The sequence below is a fragment of the Vanessa cardui genome, chromosome 22 (assembly GCF_905220365.1).
Source record: "Vanessa cardui chromosome 22, ilVanCard2.1, whole genome shotgun sequence".
Lineage (NCBI taxonomy): Eukaryota > Metazoa > Arthropoda > Insecta > Lepidoptera > Nymphalidae > Vanessa > Vanessa cardui.
This window is the reverse complement of record NC_061144.1, coordinates 5,274,920-5,300,174: the sequence shown is the minus strand read 5'-3', so window position 1 is coordinate 5,300,174 and position 25,255 is coordinate 5,274,920. Positions and strand designations below refer to the sequence as shown.

Here is a 25,255-nt window from a genome sequence, read left to right as displayed (position 1 = left end):
TCATTGCTAAATCAAGGATAATGTTTTATCAAAATAATTACTAGTTATAGATTTTAGAACTATTATAGAAGGTGAAATAACAAATGATTTTAAAGACATTACTCAACTAGATAAAACGCCATTGAATGAGAACGAAAGGCGCTTTAATGCTACAATGAAGTTGCTGCTGTAATTGTCGGTACAGATATTACAAAACGAAATATTGTTATCATTAAGCGAGGCAAAACCAAGCAAGATGTCACTGAAACAAAACGATCGTATGACGATTATTACGATTATCCAATTATATTTCTGAGACCAGAAGATGAGTATTATCTCAGACTATAACAAACTAATCTAATGACAGTCTTTGTGAAATCAAAAAAAGTTAGTTGTATAGATTTTTATGCGTATCGTATAATGATTAGAGATAATAAACAACTAACTATATTCTGAAGAACTTTGAACTTCGAACCGAAGAGAATATTCATTTACGAGATACAATATCGAACGATAAAGTAGCTTCCGGAATATAATTGGACCAAGAGTAATACTTCCATCTTCGTGCAGTGGAAGTCCAAGGCATATGCATGAATATGCTCAGAGTGCTTTGACGTATGTTCGCAAGAATGGACAACGTTGGAAATGTAATGGCATAAATATTTGATAGAACCGGATAAAATAGGACGTGTCGGTACGATGGAAACGTCTACAGAGTACAAAATTTAAAGTTTGAAATTTAAAGTAATAAAATAAAATCAACATAACATCGAGATTACACCAACGATAACATTCTCATGATTCATATCTGTTTCCGGATTCAACAAAAAGAAGATGTGATCTTGACAAATAAGTTCGTGGGTGCCATGAACAATCGGCAGCCTATCGAGATCATCAGCGAAGAAGATGATATAGATGACAAATATTATATAACTTTTAAGAATTTAATTAGAACTTGCATGTTTCTTAATTTTTGTCCTTTATAATATGTACATTGTTAATGATCAAAAATTAATTACATAATAATAATTAAAATGTTTCATTTTGCTGCGACTAATGCCCTGCAAAGCGGAAAGAAATTGAAGATTTAGATAAATCTTTCTAAACAGTGTTATTTAATGTTAATATTTATATGTTATCAACATATAAATAACCGCTATCTAATGAAGTTTTAAGATAAATAAAGAATGTCTTGTGATTGTTTCGAAGAAGAAAGGAATCAGTTGCAATTGTTATCTGGTCGTAATTAAAATGGTGAAAATTAATTATTTCATATTTTTACTATGCTTTAGCATAAAATTTACTGTATGCGCAAGAATACTAGCAGTGTTTCCTACACCATCGATAAGCCATCATTTGGTATTTAGACCTTTGATAAATGAGCTGGTAAGACGGGGTCATGAAGTAACAGTTATCACCACAGATCCTCAGTACCCACCGGGCCAAACGCCAGATAACCTAACAGAAATAGACGTTCACGATGTATCATATAAAGTGTGGAAAGACGAATTCGCAAAAGCGCCTAATGAAAATACAGTTGATATACTTTCACAAGTGAGAACAACAATCAAAATACTTTTAAAACTCGTAATAGCTCAAATAGACACGAGCAGAGTTCAACATCTTATCAGAGAGAAGAAAGGCGAATTCGATTTACTGTTTATAGAAGCTTTTGTCAAACCAGCATTGATTTATTCACATTTCTTTAAAGTGCCAGTAATACAGATAAGTTCTTTCAGTGGTTTAAGTCATAATTATAAAGCAATCGGTGCCGTTGAGCATCCTTTCTTGTATCCCTCAATAGTGCAACAGAGATATTATAATTTGACGAAATGGGAGAAAATTCAAATGGCTTTAAGATACTGGCGACTCCAAAATATCTTCGATGAAGCAAACGAGGACGATGATAAAGCGTTACAAAGTAAATATGGATCAGACTTTCCATCGTTGAATGAATTGTGTGATAACATTCATATGCTTTTTTTAAATACTCATCCTGTTTGGTTGAACAATCAACCCGTACCCCCCAATGTCATTTACATACGAGGTATAGATATGAAGCCACCGAAAATATTACCTAAGGTATTCCGCTTTTATAATTCTAGTTTGTTTCAATGTCTGGTCGTTGTAATGACGTAATATAACAAGACAAGTGAATTGATTAAAAATCTATAAGAAAATAAAAACCAATCTAACATTACAAAGTTTTCCAGATAGGATTGCTAAACCATAAAGTTCAGACTCAGCGTTAAATTAAATCGGACGTTATATCCTAAGACCGTACATTTTTCAGCTACAAGTACGACTGCATTACGTTCAATTCAATATACTTACAATGAACCGATAAGGTTGGACTCTTAAATTTTTGGTTTAACATTTATACCCAGTCAGTTTCAATAAGAATATATTAAAACTTGCAATTTTCATTTTTACAGGATCTACAGACGATATTGGATACATCGAAAAACGGCATAATTTATTTTAGTTTAGGGACAAGTATTAATCACTCATTAATACCTCTAGAAAAAATTCTAATATTCATAAAAGTATTCTCACAACTACCGTATGATGTGATATGGAAGTGGAACGGTGACGTTTTACCAGGAAAGTCAAAAAATATTTACGTATTTAAATGGCTTCCACAAGCTGATCTTTTAAGTAAGTTGTTTTGATAGTAAAAAAGTTAATAGGTAAAAAGATTACTATTGACGATGATATTGATAATATTAAGATATTTACAATGCAAATTTGGTTCTGGTAATTTGTCGTCTATGTTTGACTTGATATTCCGATATTGCGTGATTAAATTCTAATGCATATGCATATCTATTTATGTTCATGGCGGCTTTTTAATTATTGAAAAAGTTAGTGACTATGTGCCACTATGTCTTTCATCCTTCAAAAAAAAATATCAAAATCAAAATAAACTTTATTCAAGTAGGCTTTTACAAGCACTTTTAAATCGTCATTTTACAATTAAGTGAAGCTATTACCGGTTCGGAAAGTAGATTCTACCGAGAAGATCCCCCAAGAAACTCAGTAGTTACTCTTTTTTAACATTTAAAAAATGCAAAGTCATGTTAGTTAAATACAATTATTTGAATTCAACAATTTATTCAAACTCCACGCTTTTTTATCATCTATAATTTTTGTATCGAATAATATGCTCCTTGAGGTTCAAGCTTTCGTCAAAACAAATTCCGTTTGGCTGTCAAAGAGCAACATATTGACATGTATATAATATGTAGTGATTAGTGTAGATAAGTAACTGGATATTATTGTATACTCGTAAATGTGTAATATTAGAGCATCATGATATATTTAAAATAGCCTCCCTTAACACAATATTCTACCAAAAAAATGCTCGTTCTATAACAATCGTAATAAGTACGTAGAATATTTAAATTAAAAAAATGTAATAAAATATAATTATGTAACATATACTTTGTCTTTAATGTTTAATTTACTATATTTTCTGAATGTATAAATCAATTTAACTTCGCACTTTGTTACAGAACATCCAAATATGAAATTATTCATAAATCAAGCTGGACTGCATTCTACAGATGAAGCTATAAGAGCTGGAGTACCACTTGTTGGCATACCAATACAAGTGGACCAATGGTACAATGCTGAAAAATATGTTTATCACAGAATTGGCGTTCATCTCGAAATGTCTAATTTGAATGAAGAAATATTGCACGACGCGATTGTTAATGTAATTAGTGACAAAAGGTAACTTCAGTTTACTTTCTGCAACGGGTTGTTTTAATGAAATTCGTTTAATGTACCATTAACTGCGATATTCATTTTTAAAGTGATAATAAATTAATTGACGTGCCAACACATAACAGACACAATTTTACACCATATGAAGTGCTGTTAAAAATAATGGTAAATATTTTTCCACATAATCTCAATACTAATTTGCGAATTTCGACCACAGTTTTAATATTAATGGACGATACTATGAAAACTGAATTGATTAATTATAAAAGAAGACAAGAATTTCCTCTTATTTACATCTATGGTAGGTGGAGGAAACGAATTGGTCGTCTGGTGAGAGATCATTGTTGGACATAGAAATTGGTGCCATAAGATATTTTAACCATTCGTTATATCGCCAATACCAAACCAACCAAAGGAACTAAAGTGTTAAGGATAAGGCTTACTTTTACTTAACCTTCAAATTAAAAACAACAAAATATGTATTTCTGCTTTTTGTTAGAATATATGCTCAGTCAGTGGTACCCAGTGACTTGCACGAAGATTTATCACATATACTTATTATTTTTATGGTATCAATTTCACAGCTATCGAGACAATATAGTGAGGTTATGTACTCTAATGGATGATGAAAGAGAAACGGCTCTGGAACGTGCTATGTGGTGGACGGATTACGTGTTGCGTCACGGAGCTAAGCATCTGCGCGCTGCTGGTGCTAATATTTCTAGAACTCAATACTATGAATTAGAATTAGTGACTGAAGTTGTATTTTTTGTTTTATTTATCATAATCGTAGCTATTATATCTATATACAAAATAGTTAAATTTGTCAATGCATGTTTTACTATTAAGAAGAAAACTTCTTAATATCACGTCTGTCCTAACTGTGACTGACTGTGTGACTATGATGTGGTGGGCCACCTGATGGTAAGTGATCACCACCGTCAATAGATATTGATGCTGTTTGAAATAATAACGATTCCTTATCACCAATACGTTACCAACTTTAAGCTAAGATGTTATGTCCCTTGTGCCTGTAGTTACAATAACTCACTCACTCTTTAAACTGGAATACAATAACATTCATATTAATTATATTACTACATGGCGGTAGATTATCTGATGAGTGGGTCTCACCTAGAAATGTTAAATCGCTAAACAAATATTTTAGGGTATCATTATTTTATAGATATCATTAATCTTAGGCATCCCCTATTTTTTTACATTTTTAATATCATAATGATTATTAAGTTATGTTTCTCTAGTTATAGCGTATTTGTTATTCTTAAATACACTTATTGAAATATAATGTTGTTTTAAATGCTGTTAACTTAATGACCCTAATTCCTCAACTGTGTATATTATTTTATTGATTCATCCTGTTTGAGATTTTATGTTGAAGATTGTTGGAAACAAAATTATTATTATGATTTCTTAATTTGTTGTAAGTACTTAAAACGATTTAACAGATATATTGTATGTATGTCGATATTGTTTACGTCTTTTTACCCGAAATATATATGCGAAGGCTGGCAAAGCACATATTATAATTAAGTTGATTGGAAGTATTGAAATCATTAGATATAACACGATTATAATAATGAGGTTATGAACACAAATTATAGATGAAATCAATGTGCGTCATGGATTCACGTGTCACTGGGTCATTTCGATATCCTGTTATGATATGTGATTATTATACTGTCCCGTTTTTATTCGTATAAAAAAACACTCTGAAAATATAAAGTCGTATATAAGCCTAGTGTTTGATGCCGTATGTGAAAGAGATGACAGATTTTACTTGGTGGTAGGCCTTTGTGCTAGCTCGTCTGGGTAGGAAACACCCACTCTTCAGTTATTCTTCCTCCAAATAACAGTACTCAGTATTGTTGTGTTCCGGTTCGAAGGGTGAGTGAGCCAGTGTAACTACAGGCACAAAGGACATAACATCATAGTTCCCAAGGTTGGTGGCACATTGATGATGTAAAGAATAGTTAATATTTCTTATAGCGTCATTGTCTATGGGTGATGGTGACCACTTATACTCGTCGCCCATATGCTCGTCCGCCAACCTATAACATTCAAAATAAAAGTTTTTAAGTATTTTTTGCTTAAGTTAAGAATTAAGGTGCATTTCAAACTTTATACAAATCTGTGCAGCCGTTTTAGAGCGATTAACAAACAAATATAAACATATATAAAATTAGTAACATGTATTATAATCTATGTGAGAGAATTTCACTGATAATGATAATTAAATATATCGATAAACGTAATCGTGTTAAGATACAAAACGCAATCCATTGCTTTACTAGCGTAAGTTTAAATATTCTTAAGATTGTGGGCGTCACGATGATGCAGCGTTACGTGATGATGATTTAACATAATTGTGGTTAATGATACATTATCAGCAGACATTATTATCTCGTCACTACTTACGATAGCGTATTCAAATCACATAAGGTAATATATTTATATCGTATCAGAAATTAATCAAGTTATCGGTTTCTATAGTAAAATTCCGCAGACATTTTCAAATATGCCATTTCAATAATTCAAATCATTTCATCATTCACAGTAAAGAATGCGTATTATTAAATATTGGAAAAAAGTAACTACTTAATTTTTTTTTTGAATTTACTTTCCGAGCCATTGGTGGCTTCACTTAATATAGTTGTTAAATAAATGCATCATTTTTCAAACCTAACCACAAAACCCTATCCAGTTAAAGAAATCTCTCAGAAATTACATTTCATTATTTATTCGGTAATTAAAAGATAATACCGATTACAATCGTATTTATCAATATAATAATTAATAATGTACTAGCATCGCTAATAACCTAAAATCCAATTTGTAATAGATAAAGGAAGGTATAACGAGTGTACCTTAGAAGATCTTTGATTTGTTTTAGGCCTTTTTAAGACTCACAATTTTCTATAACATTGTTTTGAGTTGTATCCTGAGGATTAGCCATCGTTAGTGATGTGACTTATGAAACTTTTTTTTTCTTATATCGTTATAGCTCAGCTATTTTGTATATACATATAACTTAGACGTTTGTCGTTATTTTTGTTATTGAAAATTGCAACCGACTCAATAAGGCTTAGAAGATAGAAGCAGAAAGGGAAATTGTGTAGGTATTACTAACTAAACAATTGTAGATTTTTTAATTTAAAATATATTTATTGGGTTACAGGTAAAATTATCATTATTAACGATTTCAAACTGCCTCGCGTCCGGTGAAGACGTACGTCCGTAAGACGTGTTTTACATAAGAATATTTATAAAGTAAATGTCGCACATAATTTGTTAAGTAATTTAATATTAAAACAATAGAATTGTTATCAGGACTTAAGGTTTATTAAGTTATCATTTTATGAAGATTATAATATTGAAATCCACTTAAGATGCTGTGTATAAATAGCAAGCATACGTATGTGCTTGTTATGTACATTAGTTAAGACTAATAATACTGTTGATAAAAATCTGATAAATTACAATACTTAATAATATAAAATAATAACGATAACATATAAACAATCAAACTTTAAACAAAGAAAATACAGTTCATAATCTTAACGTAACTATCTAATTCAGAAATACTTACATTAAAATAAATTTAAATGTATGATTATTTTTTTTTTTACTTCATTTTATATTTAGCAATGAGAATACTACCTTGAGATTTTAGTTAGCTTTTTATATCCGAACTCAGATATAATAAAGCAGTTGGTACGCGGAATTTCCGACAAGATGACGACCGTGCTATTTTTAAGTGTTTTATTTATATTAAATGTTGGAGATATCAGTGCTGCAAGAATATTAGCGGTGTTTCCAACACCCTCAATTAGTCACCAAGTTGTGTTTCGACCTTTGACCTCCGAACTAGCAAGACGGGGTCATGAGGTCACTGTTGTCACCACTGACCCGGCTTACCCGCCAGGACAGGCTCCGAACAACCTAACGGAAATAGATGTCCACGATTTATCCTATAAATTATGGAAGGAAGAATTTCCAAGTAAATCAGTTGGTTCAAAAGAAGACATATATAATCAAATAACAAAAATATTCACCATACTCTTCAAGCTCATAATATCTCAAATAGAAACAAAAGAAGTACAAGATATTATTAAAACGAAGAAATACGATCTGTTGCTGCTAGAAGCTTATACAAAACCAGCGTTGGTATACTCAGAATTCTTCAAAGTGCCGGTGATACAAGTCAGTTCGTTTGGTGGTTTGAAATATAACTATAGAACTGTCGGTGCGTGTACACACCCCTTATTATATCCAACACAATTACACCAAAGGCTGTACAATCTAACTAAATGGGATAAATTGCAACAGCTATACAATCATTGGTGGTTTGAATATTTCCAGTGGAAAGTGGATCGAGAACAGGAAGAAATGCTGAAATCAATATTCGGTTCTGATTTTCCGTCGTTACACGATTTATCTAATAATGTTGATATGCTTTTTTTAAATGTCAACCCAATCTGGGTGGAAAATCAACCAGTGCCAACAAATGTTGTTTACATGGGAGGTATACATATGACTGAACCTAAAGAATTACCACAGGTAACGAATATACGAGTATAATAAGTTTATATTAGTGAATTAACTTTATTAACACGCTTTTATTCGCTTCACGTGTATCTATAGGAAAATCTTGAAATCTTAATTTGACCCTCTTCCCGGTTTTCGATTAGGATGACATGACTAGGTAAGAAACATAATTACAAATCAAATATGGCGGCCCCAATATTGCGAACAGGCTATTTGAAATTCACCACCATGATATAAGTATCAAATGAAAGGGTTTTTTGTAATTTTTAGTAAGTGATAAAACCGTGTTTTTAAGCTATTATTTTTATATTGCAATTGAATTCATTAACGATTTCATTTATATACAATTAGTCAATACGAATAGATATTCTTGGCACAGTTTATTTTAAGATTATTTCAATGTCATTCAATTTGGCCAACGTACGATTTGATTATTGATTGAATGAATGATTTACATATGATTAATATTTTATAATGTCACAACATTATTATATAATTTATATTAAATACGTAAATGGAATCATGAATATTGTGCTGCTTGGAAAACCTGTTGTACTTTGTACTGTTTATTATTTAATGATTTGTCTATTCGAGGCGTCAACAGCTGAGTTCCGTATTTACAAGATAAGAAAAAACAAATATTATATATTAATATATAATAATTATGGAACATATTCACAGTGCTCAAAAATTCTGAATATTCTGTTTGAGAGGAATGTGTGGGAATGTAGTGAGTCGAGATGGTCCAGTGGTTAGAACGCGTGCATCTTAACCGATGATTGCGGGTTCAAACCCAAAGCTTCCGTCATGGTATGGGCATGTTATGTGGAGAAATGAGGATGTTGCGAGAAAGATCTTGAGGATGGACGTGGATGAATAAAGAGGAAGTATTGAGGAAGGAGAAATTCTGTGCCGACACCAAATAATTGGGATAAGAGAGGATGATCATCACAGTGCTCGCGTAACTGAACATTTTTTTTATGGATATGTTAAATAGGATAGTAGACGAGTTCTAACAAAGTGCTCAGTATAAAGACAAATGACGTCGAAGTCTATTATTACCTGACATCAATTTTACGTATAAAACTTTTTTCCAGGTCAACAAACTTAAAAATATTTTTTAGTTTACTGCTTAATGAAAATATTATTATTACAATTTTACCAAACGATGTAATGTAGAGATGTTGGGTTATTAACCTCACAAGCAAAAATATATATTAAAGAATATTAGCCATTCTTAAATTTAGACTTTTTTGCGAGTGCCCGATAGCCGTGCAGTTTATGAAATTAAAAGCTTTTACGCATTCTGGTTCCTATTTTGCGTTTTACATGAACACGTCGTTATTTAGGTCCCATGCTACCTCGATATCAAATTTTATTACGATCGCTTCGGCGATTTAGCCGTGATGAGGTGAAAGATAGTCATTTCAAGACTTTCATACTCATAGGGACAAAAAGGCTATATCTTAAGAACCGTGATACCTAGACTGTTGATATTTTTTCAACCGACTTCAAAAAGGAGGAGGTTATCAATTCGTCTGTATTTTTTTTTCTGTTTGTTACCTCATAACTTTTTACTGGGTGGACCGATTTTGATAATTTTTTTTTGTTTGAAAGGTAGTGCTTCCCGTGGGGTCCCATTTTAATTTTATTTTTTTCTGATGATGGTATCTGTATGAAAACGACATAAGTCTTAAATTTGCATTATGTATATGCGCGACGAATAGATGAATAACTGAAAATCGCGTCAACCAATTTTGATGATTCTTTTTTTATTATAAAATATATACTTCAAGGGTAGTTTGGTGAAAGTTTGGTAAGGTTCTGAGCATAGGATCCATGACAAAATAACGGAACGGAAGGGAACGGAACAATTCTGAGGAGCACATTAGCGATACTCGGTCGAAACTTTTATATTTATAGGTTATTTGGATATTTGAGTCACCTTCCGTAATGTGGTTATGTTTATGTAACTATCATAGTCGAATATATCTATATATATAATCAACTAGCTACCCACCCCGACTTCGCACGGGTGCAATACTGATACTAAATATACTACATAATTTGTTTATTTACGACATCACATTGCAAACTTCTAAAATTATCAGTGTTTCTTTACTATATTGTTCATGTATTATATATACTAATCTTCCCCTGGGATTAAACTATCTATTAAAAAAAACCGCATCAAAATCCGTTGCGTAGATTTAAAGATATAGGGACAGAGAAAGCGACTTTGTTTTATACTATGTAGTGATGGAACTCCTAAACGGCTCACAGTTAGGGTGCGATATGGGGCAGAATTTCTTACTATCTTTAATCAAATTTTGTGTATGTGATGTAATCTAATATGATGTACGACATATATTAGCTCTTTTTGAAAGTTTTTTTGCTGAGGTCGATTACAGCTCTTTCGAGGGATCCTTGTAGTTTATGCCGCATGACGTATTAAAGTCGCATTTTAGAAAGTCTATTTTTGCTTTATTCGCAAGTTTCCTTTGTAATTGTCCTCGAAGTAGTTTCTGACTCATATAAACGGAACGCTTAATCTATACATATTAAGAAAAATTAGTTAGTCAAATTCACAAGCTTCACTTAAAATAAAAAAAATAAATAAAAATTTTAACTAAAAGAAAAACCGAGTTCAAACAAAACACTATTTTAAAACAAATGAATATACACTAAAAAGTATATAAAATAATTGCGTATTCGACATATTTTTTAGAGTCCTCCTAAGTAAAATGAAATGAAAAATATTAGACTACTTAAAAGTCGATTTACGATTATATAATGTAGTTATAATTATTGCTATATTTGGAGTCAAGTCGGTTTTTCTTTTAGTTAAAATTTTTATTTATTAAATTATGCCTTTCTATTTCCGCTTTTAACAACAAATATATGTAAGATATACTTATAGCTTTTTATTAAATATTAAAAAAGACATCATTAGCTCTATAAATGTGTGTACCTACTACGTACCTATCTACCTTTTTTTTTAAGTGGTCACCCATAGAAAATGAAGCTGTAAGAAATATTAACTATTCCCTACATCGTTAATGTGCCACCAACCTTGGGAACTAAGATGTTATTACCCTTGTGCCTGTACCCTTCAAACCGGAACACAACAATACTGAGTACTGTTATTTGGCGGTAGAATAACTGATGAGTGGGTGTACCTATCCAGATGGGCTTGCACAAAGCCCTACCACCAAGTAAAAAAACCTTCAATGGTACGGAACCCTTCTCGCTCGAGTTCAACTGGCACGTGGCTATAATAATAATAAATATTGACTAAATAACTAGCTAAAACTAACGGTAATAATAGCAGCTAACATTTTATATTCTATAGTATAAATTTAACATTACTGTACTTCCATATAAGCAAAATAAATATAATATTTTCACTGGTAAACGTAATAGAGAAGCTTAAAGAGACGAAAAAAGAGTCGCTCATTTATTTGAGTTTCATTTACAGGATCTTCAGACTTTTCTGGACTCATCAAAAAAAGGAGTTATTTACTTTAGCTTGGGAACGAATGTGACACCATCTGTGTTGTCTCCGACGATAATACAAATGCTTGTAAAGGTATTTTCACAGCTACCTTACAACGTTTTGTGGAAGTGGGATAAGGATGAATTACCCGGACAGACGAAAAATATAAAAATATTCAAGTGGCTGCCCCAAACAGATCTACTGAGTAAGTTAATTTTAATAGTTCAACAAGTCTTGCTTTTGGGAATATTAATCAAAGACAATTAAGCACAGTCTGTGAATGCACCTGCACCAAGGAAAGTAGATTCCAATCTAACCTAACCCGATATAAATGATCAAATGAGCCACCTTGTGATAAGCTTTTTGGCGTTTAAGAAAATATCAAGAATTATTTATGCCTTTGAGCCTTGACAACTTAGACGTTCTTCGTGCATGTGTGTGAGTGTGTGAGTAACCTTAACCTTCAAACCAGCGATTTCACAATACGTTATCTATGTTGCTAATCGTTAAGGAATTACTTCGTCTGTAACGAATCATAGATGACCTCTGTGGTCGAGTAGTGTGTACACCGGTTTTCATGGGTATGCCACTCCGAGGTCCTGGGCTCGATTCCCGGCCGAGTTGACGTAGAAAATTCATTAGTTTTCTATGTTGTTTTGGGTCTGGGTGTTTGCGGTACCATCGTTACTTCTGATTTCCATATCACAAGTACTTTAGCTACTTGTATTGGGATCAGAGTAATGTATGTGATGTTGTCTAATATTTATTTATATATCAAAACGCATAATTGGTACTAAATAAATATAGTATATATTTCAATGCATATGATTTGAACAAAGTAAACATTATAAGATAAATAAAAACTTGTAAAAACAGGCATACATCTATAGATATAAATACACAACTACATATGTACATCATGATTCACACGAATTATAGTTATGAGTACACGATTAGACCCATTTGCATTCTTTAGGATACATTTATCTTTTGCATCTATTTGTATAATCGGCGTAATTATTTAAATCTCAGTCGGTTCAAATAACATCTCTCAAGATTATTATTTTTTCGTATGAATACAAGCTTTATATTTTTAAACCTGTTTACAAAGACGTAAAAACATAAAGCAATTTATGTTTCTTTTATTATCTGCACAATGAACTTGTGAATGATCATTAAGGAAATATTTTAGTTCGAAATTCAAATGATTTGATACATCACCGTGTAACTAGTATACTCACTACTAATTTAGTTTAAGAAAACTGCAATGGACATAAAACGGAAAGTTATAAATAAATATACAAATAATTTCATAATCATTATGAGTGTAAAAATAAATCCGTACAAAGAGTATGTTTATGTCGTATAGTAACAGTCTTTAAATTTCCTAATGCCTCCTCTTCCATTATGGAGAGGTTTTGGAATATATTCCACACGCAAGTTCGTGGAATGCACATGTGGCAGAATTTCGATGAAATTAGACACATGCAGGTTTCCTTACGATGTTTTCCTTCACCACCGAGTACGAGATGAATTATAATTACAAATTTAGTACATATATATATAGTGGTGCTTACCTGGATTTGAACCCGAAATCATCGGTTAAGATTTTTATGTCGTATAATGTATATCTATTTGACCGTATTTTCTTTCATTGATATAATTTCAGAACACCCAAATGTAAAGTTATTCATAACTCAAGGCGGTCTGCAGTCTACAGATGAAGCTATAAATGCTGGGGTACCTCTCATAGGTATACCAATGCTAGCAGATCAATGGTATAATGTACAGAAATACCTTCGTTTTGGAATTGGAGTCCAGCTTGATTTCACATCTCTAACCGAAGAGGTGTTCAGAAATGCCATTGTTACCGTTGCGGGAGACAAAAGGTAAATTTTAATTATATATTTTTTTATCGTATAGGTTGGCGGACGAGCATATGGGCCACCTGATGGTAATTGGTCACCATCGCCCATAGACAATGACGCTGTAAGAAATATTAACTATTCCTTACATCGTCAAAGTGCCACCAACCTTGGGAACTAAGATGATATGTCCCTTGTGCCTGTAGTTACACTGGCTCACTCATCCTTCAGACCGGAACACAACAATACTGAGTTCTGTTATTTGGCGGTAGAATAACTGATGAGTGGGTGGTACCTACCCAGACGGGCTTGCACAAAGCCCTACCACCAAATAAGTAATATATATCTTTTTAATTTAAAAAAACTCTCAACAAGGTTTCCGTCAGTTTATTATCAAAATCAAAATATACCTTATTCACAAGCACTTTTGTGTTATTAAGTGTAGTTAACGCGGGTTCCGAAACTTGATTCTACCTAGAAAAAAAGGCAAAAAAAATCCTTAGTTATCTTTTTCAACATTCAAAAATATTTTCGTTAAATACAATTAAGTATGTATGTAATATATCCTGCCTGGAAATCAACACGTATCAACTCCACGCTTATCATCATTTATCATCTGTATAAAACATATACGTTTCTACCGTAATGATAAAATCTTTAAGATTAAAAAAGAAAAATTTATTCATATTTAAATCTTTTGTCGAATAATTCATTGTATAAAAATCTTTGTGCTGATGAGAATTCTTCAAAGATTCTAATATAAACGACGTTACGGTCGTTTGATACTGAATTGTTGATTCGTATCAAAGACATCGTCACCGCAGTCGCTCGGCTTAATTGACATAAACCAATGTCGGAGTCAAGATTTTCAATATAACTTTTAGAATACGTTATTCGCTTTGATGTAAATTTAAACTTTCCTTATATTTAAATTTAATTATATTTTTGAAATATGGGTTATTGTTTGAAGAAGGTCCAAATATATGAGTATAAAGTTCGTCGTTCGTTGCATATTAAAAATAAAATCTTAAAATCTAATAATAAAATGAAAACTACTTGGGATATTATAAGTTCGGAAACAGGTAGGTTGAAGTTTGATGCAGGGCAGTTATCCCTTAGTATAAAAGGCAAAATTGTAGGCAAAGATCTAGATGTGGCCAATGAATTCGAAGAATATTTCTCTAATATTCCTCTGAATATTACTAAAGGACTTAATGCGTCTCCTAATGACGCTTTAGACCTACTCAAATGTTATGTTCCCCAGAATGAGTTAGAATTTTCTTTTGAGAATATAACTCCGTACGAAATAATAAAAATATTTAAAACATTAAATCTGAAAAAAACCTGTGATCTTTGGGATTTATCAGTCACAATTATTAACAATGTAATTGTTGACTTGGCTCCTTATTTAGCTATAATCTTTAATAAATGCGTACAATCTGGTATTTTTCCTGATATGTTGAAATTAAGTAAAGTAATCCCATTATTTAAGTCCGGTGATAAAAATGATCCAAACAATTACAGACCGATCTCTATTTTGCCAGTATTAAGTAAAATTTTTGAGAAAGTCATGCTTAATCAATTGCTATTATACTTTAACTCGAATAAGCTATTGCATTCTCAACAGTTTGGTTTTACTAAGGGTCGCTCGACTGCTGATGCGGGTGTAGCATTTGTTAAGCACATTTATGATGCGTGGGAAAAGTCACAAAACGCTATTGGAGTTTTTTGTGATTTATCAAAAGCTTTCGATTGCGTTAGGCATGATATTCTCCTAGAAAAGCTTAAATATTATGGTATCAGGGGCCCTGCATTGAAATTAATTTCCTCCTACCTTAGTGAAAGAGTTTTGAAGGTTGTGGTTAATGGTGCAAAATCAAATGGCGCTGTGGCGCAAATGGGTGTACCACAGGGTTCAATTTTGGGACCTCTCTTGTTCTTAATATATATAAATGATTTACCTTATTTCGTAAAAAATACTTGCGATATTGTACTGTTTGCAGATGATACATCCCTCATTTTTAAACTTGATAGAAAAATAAACAACTATGACGTTGTAAGCAGTGCTCTGTCGCGGGTTCTTGGTTGGTTTGACATAAATAATTTAGTACTAAATGCTAAAAAGACTAAATGTGTTTTGTTTTCCTTGCCAAATGTCAAATCAAATCCTGCTGCAATAACTTTGAAAAATGAAAGGCTTGAGTTTGTTGAGTCGACGGTCTTTTTAGGGATAACCCTTGACTCCAAACTGCAGTGGGGCACCCATTTGTATGCCCTGGCAAGAAAACTAAGTAGTGCCATTTATGCAATAAAAATAATTAGAAAACTTACGGACATAAGTACTGCTAGACTAGTTTATTTTAGTAATTTTCACAGTATTATGTCATATGGAATGTTGTTATGGGGTAATGCAGCAGAGATTGAAGTTGTTTTTATTCTACAGAAAAGAGCTATCCGATCTATTTACAATATTAGCTCCAGGACATCATTACGCGAAAAATTTAAAGAAATAGGTGTATTAACGGCTGTTTCACAATATATTTATGATAATATAATCTTTATACAAAAGAATATTAAAAATTATTCTATCAATGCTGATGTACATACTATTAATACAAGAAATAAGAATAAACTTGTAACCCCCAGTTTCCGTTTGCATACGGTAAATAGAACGTTTTTGGGCAATGGTATACGCATATATAATAAGATACCGGAAAACATAATCAATTTACCATTTTCAAAATTTAAAAATATTATTAAGACTAAATTAATAAATAAATCATACTATTCATTAAAAGAGTACTTTTTAGAAAGAAACGCCTGGAGTTAGGCTCGGGTTCCATGATAGGACGCTAATTACTGTCAATAACGGCATTGTAAATGTGTTTATTTGAAAAGAGCAACTAGCGAGTTTCTTGCCGTTTCTTCTCGCTAGAAGCTGCTTTCCGAAACGGTGGTAGTATTTGATTATTGACGATTCAAAAACGCTTCATTGTGAAGTTTACTTGAATAAAATTGATTTGATTTGATTTGATTTGAAAGATTCGAATCTACATCATAAGATTTTTCTAAGAAGAACCACCAAGAAACTCTCTATTTCCAGTACCACCAATACAATTACAGACTATGTCAGTGAAAGTAATTATTTTTCATACATCCTGCCTGAAACTGAATAAATTTCAAAATCTTCGCTTATATTAATAATATAATCTGGTATTGAGTATGCCGTATTTATCAATGTTATTTTTAAACGACCTCTATTTTTTTCAATTGATTTGATTAAGAATAGCTGTGTCAATCCTACTACACAAACTTATTATTATGATTATTCGTGGTTATCTTGGTGAATAATAAATACTTTCAAATAAATATATATTGGACAACATCACATACATTGTGTTATGGAAAATCAGAAGTAATCGTGATACCACAAACACCCAGAACCAAGACATATGAAGTTAATGAACTTTTTCAACATCGATTGACCGGGAATCGAACTCGTGATATCGGAGTGGCGTATCCATTAAAACCGGTGTACATACTACTCGACTACGAAGGTCGTATATAATCGACTATGTCTAAGATTTATTTATTTTACAGGTATCGTGAGAATGTCGTAAAATTGCGTACCCTTATAAATGATCAGCCCCAGTCGCCGTTGGAGCGAGTCGTCTGGTGGACGGAACACTTGTTACGTCATGGAGGTGCTAAGCATTTACGAGCAGCTGGTGCAAATATATCGTGGGCCGACTATTTGGAACTGGAATTAGTTTTAATCGTATTATCAACATTAATTTTTATTTTAATTATCATAACTCTATTTATTTCTATGCTATGGAATTTTTTAACGAAATACTTTAAGATTGATGTTAAGCAAAAAGTTTCATAGATCTTAATTTTTTTTGTATTTAATTATTTTTGAATAACTCGTGATTTATGTTTAAAAAATCATTACTGTGATTATGCTGAATTTAATTAGAATAGAGCATTCGTTTTTTTGTTAATATTTTGTTATAGGAATAAAATATTTCAATTAAAATATATGTATTAATGTGGATACAGTAGGTTAAACATATTTTTTATGTTATAAGTAATGAAAATAATCTCGAAAACCTAAATTTACAATCATCATTACTAATTATTACATATAGCCGAAAAAATGTATTCAATACGCTCATCACAGAGCGGCCAAGTACATCCAAATGTCAATGTAATTGATTGTTACTTTGTCTTCTTATTTGGATTATATTATACAAAATGATGCTCCTTTGTTTGTCTGACGATAGAAAGAAGCGAATATCATAAGGATGAGTCTTCAAAAAACCTAAAAGTTTTTGTTGATAAATCACGTGATAAGACTAAAATAAAAGAAATGATTGAATACTACACTAGTTTTTATTAATAAAGAAACACTTTATTACAAATAACATCATGCGATTAAGTTTTCAAAGGTATAAAAGATATATACAAAGTTTTTTTTTTATGTAACAGGTTTGCAGACGAGCATATGGGCCACCTGATGGTAAATTATCACCGTTACCCATAGACAAGGACGCTGTAAGAAATATTAACTATTCCTTACATCGTCAATGCGCCACCAACTTGTACCTGTAGATACACTGGCTCACTCACTAAAAGTAAGTTTTTATGACAATCAGACGAACAGATCGTCTAACACTTCATCAATTTCCAAAACCGCCATCCGTATAATGCACGATATGTTGTCGTTTGGTAGAAGGGTTACTTGATTATGTTATAGTACTATGTACGAATGCATTATGAAGGTACCCTCAAGGTCATTATCAGTCTTTTTATGATATAGGTAAGCGGACAATCAAATGGGCCACTTGATGACTGTTCACTAACACCCATAAACAATAGCACAGTAAGAAATATTAAAAAAAACTTACATCAACAATACACCACCTATCTTGGGAACTAGAATGATATGTCCTTTGTGCCTTTTATTACACTGGCTCACTCGCCCTTCAAACTGAAACACAACAATACTGAGTCTTGCTGTTTGGCTTTAGAATATCTGATGAGTGGATGATACCTACCCAGATGGGCTTGCACAAAGCTCTACCACCAAGTACATTACACGTACGTAGATTTTGTGATTTTTAAAGTGGTTGTAATATATTCTCCGGCATCGGAAAGCATATTAGATGATTAAGAGTGATCATTCGAGGAAGTAATATAAGAGCATAGATTTCTATCTCAGATTCTTCTCAATATCATAGTACACAAGTCTATATAATCTTTGAAATCGTCCGATTTCAGCAAAAAAATCGTTCAAAGTTCGATAAAAATAAATCAAAATAAACTTTATTCAAGTGGGCTTTTACAAGCACTTTTGAATCGTCATTTAACAATTAAGTGAAGCTACCAGCAGTTCGGAAAGTAGATTCTAGCGAGAAGAACCGGTAAGAAACTCAGTATTTACTCATTTTCAACGTTTAAAAAATACAAAGTCATGTTAATACAATTATTTAAATTAGTATATCCTGCCTGGAAATCAACAGGTATTAATTCCACGCTTTTTTATCGTCTACAAAACATGGCTCATATTTAAAACATTACAACATTTATATCCAAATTCGATTTAAACCAGCAACGTAATATAATATCGGCTAAATTATATCAGCCGATGGTTCGTGATCAAAATATTGAGATAGTATTCGATTCGGCTTGAGAGCCACTGGAAATTTGTTATTATGGCACAATTTTCTGCTATAAATAAGCGTAAAAATATGACGAGGAATCTGTACCACTGTTACTTTTATTCGACAGCACAATAAATCTAATCAAAATTTTATGTTTAAAAATAAATACTTTAATGAATACAGGATATTTACGTGGTTTTTTTTCTTTTTTTGTTAGACATCGATATTTCGATAGTTTCTACGAATGTATTATTATACTGTATTGAGCTTCACCTCATTTATTATTATTATATTGTACTCCTGTTAAAATTTAAACGCAAATAAATATATTTGTGTTATTGTACTATTTTTTTTGAAAATAATGTGACTAAAAAGTCAATACACAAAATAATAGGTTCAATTAAGACTCGCTCAGATGTGGAAGCGCACGAAAAGAAATCAGTTAGGAAGTTACAAAATATAAATATTTAATGTGAAAGGCTCAGTACTCACTCGCATGCCGTAACGGCTGACGATGTTTTGCTCATTAATGCTTTTACTGACGTTCTCCTTCGACAATTGTTACTTTCTTGTAAGTGTGTTACGTGTTTTGCGTATACGTGCGAAAAACACTAAATCTTTTATGAAATAAATAATAATTGAGTAAGATTATAATAACCTTCTATAACCGTAAAATACTTAATGGTTTATTATTAATGATTATATAATTTTCAAATTGATTTTTTTATTTGAATATAAATGTAATGAATATATACATTATAATAGCAAAACTTTGATTCACAATTATATCTCGATTGATCAAAATTTATTTGAATAGATTTCAAAACCAACTCCAACCTCAAGAGCTCACTTCGCGCTTACTTGTGCAAACCAATTTGCGCAGTTAAGCGCGGCTCTGTGGTAAAGCGATATTTCAGGCTAACAGCTTTTGTAATCGTTGCATTAATTGCGTTGGTTTTCGAATACCTATTACACTACAGTGAAGAAAATCACATGTTATGCTTACAAGTACCGTGTATTCTAGACGATTTTATTGTGAGTGGTACAAAATGAACGCTATAAATATCAAAGTATAAATCGATACAATTAATTTTTGCCTAGTAACATATTTTTATCACATTTACGTGGATTCAGTTACATATTTTAATGGCATTTTTTATAATGAATATGAAATTCTTTTCACATTTCCGTCAGTATAGTCAATTGGGACACGTACTGGAATATCAGTATCGAAAATTGACAGTGAAACTCGATCCCGTTGATCTGTGTGACCGACATACAAGTTCGGAAGGATTAAGTTCAAAACCGTCATTAACTCGAGAAGCTTTGGCAGGTACAGTAACCGATCGTGAACCTACAAACTTGACTTTTATCTATACATATAATAAAATTGGAGTTCCTGTTTGTAATAATAAGATACCCCTTTTTATTTAATACATATGTATGTATACACGGTACATATATCAAAATTACATTTTTTAGAATTTTTGTGTCTGTCTGTTTGTTCCGGCTAATCTCTGGAACGGCTCGATTTTGACGGGACTTTCACTGGCAGATAACTGATATAATAAGTAGTAACTTAGGCTAAAATCATATTTTTTTTTGTTAAATTCAAAGACGTACAAGGTCACGGGCACAGCTAGTAAAGATATAAACAGAATCTCTTTAAAACTGTCATCAACATAGATATCATAATATTCAATGAACGACATTTGAGTTTATGTGAAACAATAAATATGTAAATCGGTAACATCCAACGATACTTCTGTAATTTATATAAAGGCTCGTAAAGTTTATATTTACAGTCAGAGTGAGAAAACGTACAGTTTTAAAATTTATTCCTTTATCAAGTTTTGACTCTTAATACCTTTTGAATCTAAACATCAAATCATTGCGAAGCAATATGTCATTCTCGATCGGTAAAGCAGATTATCGCTCATACTGAGCACACGAAAACAGATCTTACGGTGACGAACCTTTTCTTACCCCGACTGTACAAAACTATTGACATTATAGATGAAGTTAATATACAAGGACAATATAAGTTTTCATGTCCATAATTTGTATGTCATAAATCTGGTGAAGGAAGAAAATCGAAAAGGGTCGTGTAGAAATTGGTCACTTGTGTGTGTATGTATGTCTTCAAAACATAAGCTTCCAATTGCTGTTTTACCCCCCTAGCGATGGAATTTTGTAAAATGCGTTCTTAGCGAAAATAAATTTTAAATTTGTAGATGTTATAGTTTCTAATATTTTGTGATTAATCTGTGAGAACAATTTTGCTTTCATCTATCTATAGATTATAACTGCCTAATATCGTGTGTGGTATATAACAATATATTACTAGGGTTGTTTGATCACACAAGTTGTTTTTGACATTTCCTAATTATATTATTGAACTCCATGCTTCCGATAGGAAATAAATGTATATACAAAACAGGATTAATGCTATCTAAGCTTCGGAATATATTTACGTAGCCTATTAAACCACAATTCCTCTATGATGGCAACGCGATGTTCTATTAATTACTTGAACAATTTATGTGAGGCACATTAAACGTGTTTCTATAATATAATTGTTTTTCACGAATATGTTGTATAATTTTATTAAAAAAATGTATCGATGTTGCTGGTATGTAAAATATGCATTGCGTGATGCGTCACACATTCCGTGCATCTATATTGTATGTAAGAGAAAGACAAAAATAAAAGAGAGAGAAAGAGATATTGCTGGTAATTCACTCTACTGTAATCCGCGTAAAAGAACTCCGTTTCAAAGATTAGTTTATAAAGGCAGCTGTTGATTGAACCCATAAGCTCTCCCTAAATATATTATCAATTATTTCTATTAAATTTGCCAACCACATAATATAAAAGCAGGTACAGTCGCGTCGTAAAATGAATACATAGCTTTAAAAGAGGAAGATTAACGCATGTCATTACATTCTTTAGGGGCTCAGGTTGTTGAATAATTAATTTGTATAAGGGATATCAGAGTTGCTTAAACGGATGTAGGGTAATGGCTGGCTCGTTCGATACAAGGATTTAGTTTATGGAGTGTGTACATTTCATGCTGAAATCCGATTACGGAAATAAGCAATATAAATGCGTAACAATTTTAATACATTCGTATTAAACTTTCAGTATTATAATCATCATTACGTCGTATAAAACAAAGTCGCTTACATCTGTCTGTTCCTAAGTATCCTTACATCTTTAAAATTACACAACGGCTTTTGAAGCGATTTATTTTCACATATAGATTGCTTCAAGAGAAAGGTTAATATGATTAATTATTGCAAAATTTAGTAAAGAAGCAATGATATTTGCGCTTACATTGCAAACGCTGGCTGAACTCTACGAGATAGATCAAAATAATGTACTACAGTACATCTGTTTGCAGTTCACATTTACTACATTTACTTTACATCTGTTATCAGAGCTGTTTACAGCTCTAAAAAAAGCGGGATGGTACCATCAATAACCATATTTAATCCTTTATTTTAATATAGATCAATATGTCCCTTTATAGCAATAAAATGTTATTTAAATGAATAGTTTCGATTATCTTAGAACAACACAACACATTCTACAGTATAATTTGTAAAAGCATTTTAGCCGTGCGAAACCGGGGCGGGTCGCTAGTATTGTTATATAACTATCGTCGCGCGAAAATTGATGATATATCTGTAAAAGAAAAACGTATTGTCTCGCAAGTATATCATAGAACAAAAACTAATTATTAAAGAAGTTTTACTATTTCCACGTAGTAAATAACATCCTTTATATGACTCTTAGTAAATAACAATGGTTCATAGCTAAGACTTATTTTTCTTAAAATATTATTCCATAACGCTGCTTTAGTTCTCATTGGACCACGTGGCAGATTTTCTACATTTCCGAGGACACGGTCAATTTAAACGTACATGGAAATTCAGTGTATATATCCAGTACTACAAAATAACAACAGCATCAGCCTGTAAATTTCCCACTGCTGAGTTAAGGCCTCTTCTCCCTTTGAGGAGAAAGCTTGGATCACATTCCCGCTATTCACGTTGTTCCAATGCGGGTTGGTGAAATACACATGTGGAAAAATTTCTATGAAATTAAACACATGCAGGTTTCCTCACGATGTTTTCCTTCACTAGCGAGCTCGAGATGATTATAAACACAAATTAAGCACATGAATATTCAGTGATGTTTGGGTTTGAACCCGCTGTTATTGTTCTAACCACTGGGCCATCTCGGCTCATATACATACATTTATAAAAACATCCGGTATGAAAATTATTTTACTAGAAGCTGCTTTCCGACGCGGTGGTAGTATTTAATTTTTGACGATTCAAAAACGCTTCATTGTGAAGTTTACTTGAATAAAATTGATTTGATTTGATTATTAATATTTACGATATCGAATATCATTTTCCTCATTGAGACGGCTAGTAAATAAATAAAAATTTTAACAAAAAGAAAAACCGACTTCAAACAAAACACTATTTTAAAACAAATGAATATGCACGAAAAAGTAATAAAAATAATTGCGTATTCAACATATTTTTAGAGTCTTCCTAAGTTAAATGAAATGAAAAATTTTAGACTACTTAAAAGTCGATTAACGATTATATCATGTAGTTATTATTATAGTTATATTTGGAGCCGGTGTCAGCTAATAAAACCCTATAGTGTATCTATCATTCAAGATTCAAGATTCAAGGGGAAGGTTTGTGTATATAATACATGAACAATATAGTAATGAAACACTGATAATTTTAGAAGTTTGCGATGTGATGTCGTATATAAACAAATTCTGTAGTATATTTAGTATCAGTATTGCACCCGTGCGAAGCCGGGGTGGGTAGCTAGTTGATTATAATATTCGACTATGATAATTACATAAACATAACCACATTACGGAAGGTGACTGAAATATCCAAATAACCTATAAATAAAAGATTCGACCAAGTATCGCTAACGTGCTCCTCAGAATTGTTCCGTTCCCTTCCGTTCCGTCACTTTGTCATGGATCCTGTGCTCAGAACCTTACCAAACTTTCACCAAATTACCCTTGAAATATATATTTTATAATAAAAAAAGAATTATCAAAATTGGTTAACGTGATTTTCAGTTATTCACCTATTTGTCGCGCATATACATAATGCAAATTTAAGACTTATGTTGTTTTCACATGGATACCATCATCGGAAAAAAAAATAAAAAAAATGGGACCCCACGGGAAGCACTACCTTTCAAACAAAAAAAAATTATCAAAATCGGTCCACCCAGTGAAAAGTTATGAGGTAACAAACATAAAAAAAAAAAAAAAAAAAAAAAAATACAGACGAATTGATAACCTCCTTTTGGAAGTCGGTTGAAAAGGCAACTAAATATACTATTATTACAGTGTATAGGATACTTAAGGATACCTTGTTTACTTGTTTCGTTAAAATGGCGTCATCCAATGTTTTAAGAAGCTATTTATTTAAATAATGTTCGCCTTCAAAAATAATGTGTTAATATAATTCCGTCTTTATTTTACTGTGACTCCTATTATATAAAATATTTTTCAGATTCACAAGGTCTTTTAGGACAAATTCTTTGTTTGCTGTACTCAACGGATTTTTTGTAAGAAATACTTGATTCGACATATTATGTTCTGATTTATATGTTTTAAATTTGAACGACATATTTGTCGGCGGAAAACCAGGAGTAATTACGAAGAAAAGAAAAGCAAGAAATTATTATAAAGTAAAGTAAAGTAACAGCCTGTAAATTTCCCACTGCTCGGCTAAGGTCTCGGAAAGCGTAATGTAAGACGACCTCCGACCGTCTGGTCCGACGACATTAGCAGGATCGCCTATAGAAGCTGGATGAGGGACGCAGAGGACCGAGCAACATGACACCCCTGGGGGAGACCTATGTTCAGCAGAAGACAACAGTGGGATGATGATCATGGG

At 32.0% G+C, this 25,255-nt stretch overlaps 1 protein-coding gene across 1 annotated transcript; it reads left to right on the top strand.

The window, feature by feature from the left end:
• Positions 1-1,166: 1,166 nt before the first annotated feature.
• On the top strand, positions 1,167-17,991 carry LOC124539191. The gene is made up of 8 exons (XM_047116490.1): positions 1,167-2,061; positions 2,415-2,637; positions 3,495-3,714; positions 4,293-4,564; positions 7,400-8,286; positions 11,753-11,975; positions 13,440-13,659; positions 17,236-17,991. Exons 1-8 carry the CDS (start codon positions 1,231-1,233, stop codon positions 17,522-17,524), a joined length of 3,165 nt encoding a protein of 1,054 aa, XP_046972446.1. The 5' UTR covers positions 1,167-1,230; the 3' UTR covers positions 17,525-17,991.
• The last annotated feature ends 7,264 nt before the right edge of the window (positions 17,992-25,255 follow it).